The sequence below is a fragment of the Opisthocomus hoazin genome, chromosome 20 (assembly GCF_030867145.1).
Source record: "Opisthocomus hoazin isolate bOpiHoa1 chromosome 20, bOpiHoa1.hap1, whole genome shotgun sequence".
Taxonomy (NCBI): Eukaryota; Metazoa; Chordata; class Aves; order Opisthocomiformes; family Opisthocomidae; genus Opisthocomus; species Opisthocomus hoazin.
In genome coordinates this window covers 9,305,008-9,315,524 of record NC_134433.1, presented here as the reverse complement: position 1 = coordinate 9,315,524, position 10,517 = coordinate 9,305,008, and the positions used below count along the sequence as shown (strand labels likewise).

The window sequence follows — 10,517 nt, the reverse complement described above, 5'->3', positions numbered from 1 at the left end:
TGGCCGCGTTGTCAGTTTTAGCCTAGACCTCTCCGGGTGCTACACAAAGACGGTGTGTCCTAGAGGTGTGCTTGGGGCAGCCACCTCTTAGTAGGAAGCTACAAAGATCTTGTTCCTATGCAATAGTGGATTTGTGTAGCTGGGGTACAGCAGCCAGGTTTGTCCACTGCTGAGCTGTATTGTGCACAATGCAGGCAGGGTCAGGAATGGTCGTCTGCGACTTTATGATCACTGACTTTACCAGTTTGATTATCCAGTATGGCTCTCCCGAATGAATTCTTCTTTGAGTTGGAATACATACGTGTACACACACTTCTTTAGGAGGAGAACGTCCTCTTAATTTGAAAAATGTCTAGTAGTAACAGCTCTACTACATCCTTTGGCAAGTTGTTACAAGGGTTAGTTATCATCACTGTTAAAAAAGTGCGCTGCTGTTTTTTTACCTGCCAGATAGTGGCTAAGAAACTTTTTCCTTGCTCGACTGCAAAGGATGTGTGCTGTCCAGTTTGTCGTGTCGATAAAAAAAAAGGGGGGGGAATTGTCTTTGACTAAGGGTGCTTGATTCTGTCCTAAGGGGGAGGGGAGGGAATACCTGCCCTCTGGCACAGCAGGTTCTCTCTCTGCCTCCCTCATACAGAGCCCCAGAGATAACTCAGTCAGGCCCGATCAGCCTTGCTTTCATGTCAAGCAAATAATTTGCTTAAGTCTGCAGTAGTCAAATATTTTCCAGTCCATCTTTGACCCAAATTGTCACTATTTTTGGTGAACTGTAGACACACCATCCTGAGAGAGAGGCAGCAATGATAAACAGGGTAGTGTAATATCCCTGCTTGCTTTTTCTTTATATTATATACAACGTAGTAGCTGCCCTTCTGGCCATAGTGTTGCCTGGGAAGCTTGGGATTAGTTTGTTCCCATATCAGGATCACCCCAGTCGGTGAGCATGGGTTGCAGACGCTGATTCAGGCTGCACTGGGGTGGGGTTACTCCTGGTAGCCCTGCCCTGGTCACATACACCAGGCTGAAATGTGGAGAGCCATTTCAACAGCGTGAATGCAGAAAAGAGTATTATCGGAGCCATTCTTACTATAGCATTACTACTTGTATGTCTTTAAAGAGTAAGCTGCAGAGCAAATTGCTGCTGAGCATGTGGTTAGTGAAGAGTTAACACAGCGTATTCAAAGATTAACTGTGTTTTGTGTATGTGTATATATACAATTTTTTAATCAGACCTGTTCAATTAGTTCAACCTGTTCAACTCCACCATTGATTTTTCTTGTGCTGTGTTAAGCGTTAGGAAAAGCGCCATTTCCCCTTGCTGTGATTACAATCAGTGGCCATAATGGCCCAGAGACCAACACAGGTCTGATGCTAATTTGGTGCTTGGCAGCCCAGCACAGCCACAAATGTCCCAAGAAATTAATTTAGCCTTTTATCCAGTAACTCCCAATCTGTACAGTAGTGATTAACAGAACTGCCTTCTCTCAGAGGACTTTTTGCAAGGATAAATGTATCAGGGTTGGAGGTGTTAGGACACGAAAACAAAGATAAATATACCCTGAGAGACCCAGAGAAGTGCTGCATGGGAATGTTTGGCATCAAGTAACCTTGAGTGTGTCCTCATCAGCGATGCAAAAAGCTGTATGAAGCAGAGGCCTGGACGCCATGAATGTTTCTCAGTATTTAGAAGACTTTGCCTTTGCTACAATATTGGTATCTGTGTATCTGCAGTGTAATTTGATCAGTAAGGGGAAAAAAATTGGCTGTGATTTAAATATCTCTTGTTTTTGTTAGGATACAAAAAACAAGTTGAGAAACCAGAACTGTCACGTCTCTAACAGAAACAGCCCAGGTCCTCTCCTACAGCCAAGGCTCACGCAGAGTAGAGCCCCCCTTTGCAAACAGACAGGTAGTTGCAACTAAATGGGTAGTTGTTCCTATCATAGGAAGGGTAAAAAAAAAAAGAAAAGGTCCCTAACCACATCCTCTTCTAACAGTTTGAATTTTCACAAGAGGTGATGAGTCTGGGGGGTCTCCATCAGCCCGAGGCAAACTCAGAGAAAGCGCAAGCGGGGAAACGCAGCCGCTTCTGGAGGAGGCAGATGCCTGGGAGGGACAAGGGAATTGCAGGGAGGGGTCTGGGCAGCCGTTGCTGTCTTCGATTAACCAGCTTGACTTCCTTGAACTGTAACGAGACTTAGGAGGAAGCCAGGCAAGTTACACATAACAACAGATTTTAATTTATGCTTTTAAGCACTGCAGAATTCTCTCTGGCTTGTTCCCCCATTGCCCAGTCTGCTGCAGCTGAGCCGGCCTCGGAGTGCCCCGTCTCAGCCGCAGGAGAGCTGTGATCCCTGCATCTGCACTGCTGTAGAACGCCGGTGGGAACACGAGGGCTGTCCCTGCAGGAAGAGTCTGCCACATTCAGGCACTGCCTCACTCCGCAAGGCAAAGCAAGAGGCTCACAGCTGACATTGCTTAGAATCATGGAATCTCTAAGGTCGGAAAAGACCTCTAAGTTCATGAGGTCCAGCCATCACCCCAACACGACCGTGCCTGCTAAACCACGTCCTGAAGTGCCACATCTACACGTTTGTTGAACTCCTCCAGGGATGGGGACTCCACCGCTTCCCTGGGCAGCCTGTTCCAGTGCCTGACCACTCTTTCAGTAAAGAAATTTTTCCTAATATCCATTCTCAACCTCCCCTGACGCAACTTGAGGCTGTTTCCTCTCGTCCTACTGCTGGTTACCTGGGAGAAGAGACCAACCCCCGCCTCACTACAACCTCCTGTCAGGTAGGTGTAGAGAGCGATACGGTCCCCCCTCAGCCGCCCCTTCTCCAGAGGCCTAGCTAGGCTGCTTTAGGAATGAAATGCTGCGCCACGAAGGCGGGATATGCCCCTGCATTTGGTTCCCATGGCTGGGCATGCAGCGTGGTGGCTGTGTCCTAGAGACAAATCTCTAACCTCTGAGATGGCAGCTGTGCTTGCTGAAGCAGTCCTGCCGCATCTGCAGAAGAGTCAGTCCCATCATGGGCAAGGAAACTGCCAGATTTGGCTTTAGTGAATCATAGAATCATAGAAAGTTTTGGGTCGGAAGGGACCCCTAGAGGTCATCTAGTCCAACCCCCCCCCCCGCAGCGAGCAGGGACCACTAACTAGTGGCTCAGAGCCCTCCAGCCCACAGAAGATGACCAGAAGCAGGGTCTTCATGCACAACCTTGTTTTTTAAGAGACCTGAAAACACAGTCAGAGAAAGTTGAGATGGAGGGAAAGAAAAGCAGATGCCTGAATTTCAGGCTGCAGTTTGCTTGAACTTGCTCTGAACTTTGCAAAGACAGGACACCTGACCTCATATTCATTTACAGTATGTTTATTTCTCAGTGCATTACATGAAAGATCTTTGGTATTTGTGGGTTCTTGAATACTGTTCCCACTCTGCTCTGTAAGAAAATGCTGAATACAAAACATTCCATATACAGTAACAAACCCCATAGCAAATAAAGAGAAGTAGATATTTTGAACAATAACATAGCAATATGAAAACAGATAAGTAACCATGCAAGAGGTGGAACAAACAGGTTGTGTTCACAACAAACATTAGAGCCTGCCATAAATGAGTTCATCATGTCAGATGAGATATATTCTTGCTCTGAGTTAAGAAATTACACATGATTGCAAGATATTGCATATGGCTACCCTATAAAAGACCACATAGTTGTAAAGCTTATTACAATGAGAGAAGCTGGGACCATTTGCACACATACGAAACACACTGATATAAATAAAAAAATACTGTGTAAAATAACTAGTGAAAAAGTTAACATTTCCTCCTACGGATGGGAATGTGCTTTGTGGACAATTATAGCACCTTTGAATTGCTTGCTTTCAACGCTACTGCAGAAACGGCGAGTCGTTAAAACTCCTATACCACCAAACACCAACATGGAATGTAATCTTGAATAAGACACAGGCTGTAAACATGGAGGAGAATGGATTCCCAATAAATTGTATCGAGCAGTAATTCCAGAAGCTGATTGTCTTTTAGAAGCCTTCGTCACAGTGGTCAGATTCCTGCACTAAAATAGTTCATTGCAGAGATCAGGACTGAGCCCCAGTCCCAGAGCCAAACTCTCAGACAGCCGGGTGCGAGCCACACGCTCTGCTCCACTGAAAGCAGCACGGGGCCATGCTAGCTGAAGATCTGGATCTGATTTTTATGGCCTGTTCCTGTGAAAGATGATGGCAAAATTACTGTGGAGTTTGGTGGGAGCAGGTGAGGGCTCTTCTCTCTAGTTTATTCCTATTTCCCTGGGTTGCTATCAGTTCTTTACAGTAAGTGCAAATTAGGTACTCTGGAGAGAAGCATTCTCCATCTCCCAGGAGCACCAGCTTGCTGGTAAACATGAGGGTGCACGAATTGCAAAGATTTTTGGTTGTGCAATGTGCAGCTGCTGCTTAGCTCAAGGCAAGGAAAATGCATTACTACTACCAGAACTGATCCAAGTGAAAAACACATTGGAGCTCAAAGAAACATGAAAAATTTCAAAAAAGTCTTAGGAAAAAAAAAGGAAAAGAACACACTATGGTATTGCACAGTATGCAGGTAAGATAAAGCACTAAACATTTCAATTAAAATGTATTTCTAAATGAGCACACGTTCAAAATAAATCCACTTTCTAAGTTACATCGACATGGCAAGATGCATTATACACCCTGGCTAAAATGAATCTTAGTATCCTGCCTAAGATGGAAAATGTGGTTGGAGTGGTTTGCTTAGTCATGACTATCATTAATGTCAGCGTGTGAGGCTGTGTTCACCTTTAAAAAGTAATTAAACTGGGACTGCAGAACAGTGTGGTCGAACCCTTGTGTAAGCGGAGAGGAATGAAGCCCCAGCTGAGAGAGAAAGTCCATTTGGTATAATCCTACTGTCACCCAAATTAAAGATACAGTACCGCATCAGAGAGAGACGTAGCTAAATAAGGCAAGAAGTGTGGGGAGAAAAAAAATACATAGCTCATACAGAAATCTGGAAAAGTCAATAATTACAACAGTTGCAACCCAAACCTAACCAGTCTTTTGACAATTGACTTGGCAGGATTTATTGGAAACAAGTTCCGTTAAATTTTCTGTCATCTTGCCAGTAATTTGTTTTAAAGAATTTAAAATCCAAAATCCTAGTCAATATGAATGACTTGGAGAGAGCACTCATCAAGTTAATGCAATCACTTTGAATTCAGGAAGACAAACTTGGAGGAAGAAAAATTTCTCTTTCAAGTCAGTGTGAAGGCTCCAAAACGCCAGGGCAGTGAAAACAGCCCGCTTGCACTCCCTCTTCCCCAAATTCAACCCTGTAGCTACAGGGCCGGTGAAACCGAATTTTGCCGTTTCCCTTTTTATAGATGGCTTTGGTTTGGTTTAGTTACTGAAACTGCCATGAGGAAACTTTCTCAATGTGGCAAGTGACTATAGCTAGCACCAACCTGCCCAGCCCTGGGATTTCTTCTCAGTCTGCAGGGCCTGACTTTCCAACACCTACTGGTCACCTACTGGTCAGCATTGTCTCCTCAAGCTGCCAGCCATGCCTTGTCATGTCCATGCGATCAAGACCAAGATGATCCCGATTCAACAAAGAGGTAATTGAGTACTTCTCGATTCCTACACAGTAATCAGCCTGCAAATAGGGAAATCACTTTTGTTTTGTGCATTTCATTCCTGAATGGAAGGATTTTTCCTTCCGTTCCATACAGATATGAGTGGCTGCACCACACTTCGCTGTCCCCGACAGAGTTACTGCCCTCAGCAGTGAAGGGAGGACACGGGCTGCTGTACAGCACTTCAGTCATTCGCTCTATGTTGGAAAGGTGAGCTGTTTCTATTTGTGACTGTTTTTAGGCTGAGAGCTGGTTGTCAGCCTTCTTTAAGGCATTGATTTAATTCAGCATTATTTACATATATACTGCCATTAGTTAGTGCTGTATTTAGACTTAGTGCTGGATTTGAAACTAAGATGCATTCAAGCAGACTTTATTTCAATGTCCCAAAAGCATTATGAATACAGGACTACTACTTGAGGTCAGTAACCTGCTTGACTTGGGCAGTTTTACTTGTTTTCTTGTCTTCTGACTGTATCACACTCCATCTGTAGTTCAGAATACAGGCGGGCAAAGGAATGCTGGAGCCCAAAGCCTCAGCTATTGGTAAAACTCTGCATGAACTGCAAAGGCAGGAGTCTAGGGAAAGAGCAACTGATTGTACCTTTCCTTCACCTCCTCAAGCTTTTGTAATGCTTTGTCCAAAGGAAAACTTGAGCCTACAGCAGTACAACCTGAGCTCTGAGGGTTGACTGCTGAATGAGGTCCACCACTGGTATTAGCCAAGCAGCGTGAAGATTCAAAAGCAGGGCAAGTAAATGCATTTACTGCCGTCCCTGCACCAGCTGGAACCAAGGCCACTTATTATTTAGCTGTACAGCAGTGATAAGCTTCTGTACAAGGCCATGTTTCTGGTGCTTGCTCACAACAACTTACACCTGTTTTGCGATGGATGGTTGGGTTTCTAAAGAACAGGGCCAAATGAAGACATATAGTGAATTCAGTCATCCTGAAGTATAGAATCACAGAACCATAGAATGGTTTGGTTTGGAAGGGACCTTAAAGACCATCTGGTTCCAACCCCCCTGCCATGAGCAGGGACATCTTCCGCTAGACCAGGGTGCTCAGAGCTCCATCCAACCTGGCCTTGAACACTTCCAGGGAGGGGGCAGCCACAGATTCTCTAGCCTGTAACCTGTTCATTTCTGAAAATACAATGCTCTTCAGATGAAAGATTTGGATGTTCTGATGTCTCTGTAGGTCTACCATGTTTACAATATATATAGAAAGTTAATGTGTGGCTAATGCTGGGCTGGCAGAGCTCCTTCATTTTAAGCCTCATTTCCAGTGTACCACATGCTTCTGGTTTTGCCTTAGGAAGGTCACTTTGGGTGACAGGCGTTGCTGAATACATGGGCTATACCGTTGTCGGTTTTTGCAACAGCTTTTGACAGAAATATTGTAGCAGTACAGTTTGCCTTTTTCAGATAGCTGTATCTTGCACTAGGAACCAGACAGAATGTGACCAATTTACCTGACTTATGCCATAAAATGACAACCACAAACTCAATTTGCTCACTTTTGTCCTGGGCTGAATTTGAAAACTGTCAAAATGGAGTGGGGCAGGGAGGTGTAGGTGTGAATTAAAAAAAAAATATTAAAAAACAGTACCATCAGTTCTGTTGATTAGTCTCACCCTTTCTAACAAAAATCACCGTCTACATGAGTGACATCAACTTGTCCATTGCGATTTGCACAGCAGGTGTAGCGATTCATTTGTCACTGAAGGGCAGGTTCAACTTCTTAACCCTGGAAGCTGGGACTTCCCCCAAAATAAGAAGTTATTGCAAAAAGTAAAACGAGTTTGTATTTAACTTCCAGTGCAAGATAAGCTCTTGACAAGACTAATTCCTTAGCCTGCGGTTTGCTACTACACAGTCTCCAGGTTCAAATGGCAAGGATTTACTCACAAGATAAAAACAAAACAGTGTCAAAACATTTTTCCTTATTGATGTAGGATTAAGAAACTATTGCAAAATATCCTTTTTGTGAATAGTTATTGCTGCTACTTTAATTATCTCTGGATGTATGCACAAGCTGAACACAATATGGGACAATTCTTGCACAATTCCATCATATCTCAGACTGCTCTGTGTTTTCACAGAAACAGTCTAAACTCACTGAAGATGGATAGAAAGTCAATATTGCTGTGAACATTTGCATCAAAAGCCCTTGCTTAGCCAACCACAAATAGAATAATAGAAATAATGCCACTCACATGCAATTAGCAATACGAAAAGCCAAGATTTTCATGCTGAAGTCCAGAAAGTAACCTGAATTTTCAGAGTAACAGTTTTAAATGTTCTTTGAATTTTCCAATTTGTTCTTTGCCTAAAAGAAATCCTTGCAGGTCATGCTTCAACAGCCTATGGAAGTCGTATGTTCACCTGGAAGTCAATAAAAGCGGATGCCACCAACCATACCAACGGACAAGGCTGAGGCTTGGCTTTGAGTCTCGATGGGATTGCTTGTCTCAGCCAATTAAGCAGTGCTTTAACTGAGTAACTTTCAAGGGCAGTGAGGAAACAAGAGGAGGGCTAAACTCTTGAGACAGAGTCAGGAGGTGTCATTTCTGTAGACAGCTTCTGAGGATACCTGCCATCTGGTACTCCAAAGGCAAAACAACAAAATCAAGAAAAACATTCAGAAGAACCCCTCTGAGCTATGGCTAAACATTCCCTGCAATAAGGGTGTAGTACTGGCCGGGTAAGGAAACCCAGTCGCCAGCACTGCAGCCTCTTACCCACTTCATTTGCACTCTGCAATTAAGCACTGGGATACTGTATCTTTAACTTGTGAACAGGCATGGAGAACACACAGATGCTCCTACTTCATCCGATTGCTTCTCCTTTTGGCTTCACTGTCATCCAGCAGTGAAGAGAGGATCTGGTAGGCCTGCGGCTGCTGGGGTCCTCCACGTTTGATCTTGATGCTGGTTCGCAGAGGGGAGCCCGGGATCACATCTTGTCCAGAGCCTGGCTCAATGGAAGATAAAGAGTCTGTAAGGAGAGAAAGTCACGGGAGAGCACTATTTAAAAGGGGAGGCTAAGGAAAGAGTAAGTGGGCCCTTCTGAACGGTACCTTTTCTGGAAGAAGTGTCATCCCTCCTGTTGTGTTGCCATCCAGCAAACAAATTGTGGAGCTACATGTTTGCTGCCATCACACTACTCCTATTAGACTGTTAGGTCTTTGCCCTCTGCTCTGTCGAAACTCTTTGGGATACGTACTCTTACTGCACATGGTGCAGCAGGTCCTCTTCTCATTTGTAATTCCATTTATAAAGTGCTGTTCTTTTATTGATTATAATTTTGCTTGGTCTATAGCTGCTACTCAGGTATTGCCCACAGATTCCTGTTATTGAAGGATGAGGCCAAGTAGTCACTAGGAAGTGATGCTCCTGGGGTTTTAAGCACCATTTCACTCCTTGTAAAGGAGGACATTCTGAGGCACTGAAAGGACTGAATGAAAGGATCGATCCACCCTAGGCTACAGCCAAATTGGTGATAAAGTTGGGAACAAATATTAGCTGTGCATTCTCCCAGCATGCTCAAGGTAATGCACACCTCCTCCTCCTACAGCGCCCTGCCCTACGAAGCCAAATATACATTTGGCTACGGTCACTCTTCTATTTTCCCAGCAGTCAGCAACAGATGCCGATAACTCGATGCTCATCATTTCTAGTGCCCCAGTGTCTTCTTGCTTTTGCCTTCAGAGGCAGACGTTTGCCTGTTTCCCTGCCAAGAGCCCACCCTCGCAAGCCACCCGGCCTTGGTTTGATCCCATGAGGCAGCAGTTCTGCTTCAAGCGAGCGTTTGGCTGCTGGAGGATCTGTGCTGTGTTCCCTGGAAGAACACTGCCAAACAATTTGGGCTTTCGTGTGTCCTGCTGGGCTGCTCTCTGCAGTTTGCTAGGCCAGATAGACTCAAACTGCCCTCCCGCTGCAGAGAAGAGGTTTGTTTGCTGGTCTGTTTTGCCTTGTTGCTTGGGTGGCTGTGGTTTTGGAAACCACACCGATTGTGAAGTTTCTTCAGAAAATGAGAGCATGCGATTGGCATTTCTGCGTGGGTCTTTAAAGCTGGGCTAAGTTGGACTGCCCAGGAACCTGTGGTCAAATCCTCAACACCTACAGTGGGACCATGACCAGATAGTTGGTGCTGGGTGATCTAAACCTGTGTGGTGCCTTTCAGTGCAGGGAGGTCTGGGCTCAAGGAAATTCTGTTTTGTTATTTTATGCTTTTTTTCTGTTGGGTTTTTATTTTAACCATACACACATACAGAGATGAACATAATTGCACAAGGAAAAAATGCCTCAACTTTCCAAGTTCTCTTTCTAAACAGTATTTTTGTAGGGTCTAAAATATGTCTTAAGTTAAAAACTGGAACTAATCTCAAAAGCACAGAATGAAAATATGATTAACTATACTGTTATTGGATAAAAAAGAAACTATTTCTATACAGTCATGCAACATAGGTGTTTAACCATGGCCTTAACTACATTGTACAATTAAAACCCATTCATTTTTGCTGCTGTAGTTACAGTTATAGAAGTATACATGGGTATAAATAACTCATCTCCATCCTAAGCAATAACAGAAAATACATTTATGTCAGTAAAAATGGTGTGCTGAAACGGCTGTTTCAAAATAACAGCGCTGCATGCCCTGTTGCTGCTGTATTGCCAAGCAGACAATGTATAAAATAGATCAACTAGGCGGTTCTGCAGGGCAAAGTCGTGTCAATGCTCCAGTCCGAGCCCCAGTGTCCATACAAACTTCCTGAAGAGCTGACATTTTGCTTTATACTAATACAAATGATGGTACAAAGTAAAAGGCAATGGAGGGCCAGCCCCTGAGCCCTGTA

At 44.2% G+C, this 10,517-nt stretch overlaps 1 protein-coding gene across 4 annotated transcripts in view; it reads right to left on the bottom strand.

Moving 5' to 3' along the window:
• Window positions 1–3,400: 3,400 nt before the first annotated feature.
• Window positions 3,401–10,517, bottom strand: part of COL26A1 (collagen type XXVI alpha 1 chain) — a 182,391-nt gene continuing 175,274 nt past the window's right edge. For 3 of the 4 annotated variants that reach the window (XM_075439948.1, XM_075439952.1, XM_075439950.1), the window contains one exon: window positions 3,401–8,656. In XM_075439948.1, coding sequence (XP_075296063.1) covers window positions 8,484–8,656 — 173 coding nt within the window. In that variant the 3' untranslated portion in view covers window positions 3,401–8,483. The remainder of the gene's footprint in view (window positions 8,657–10,517) is intronic. The other variant, XM_075439951.1, reaches the window with a different exon arrangement.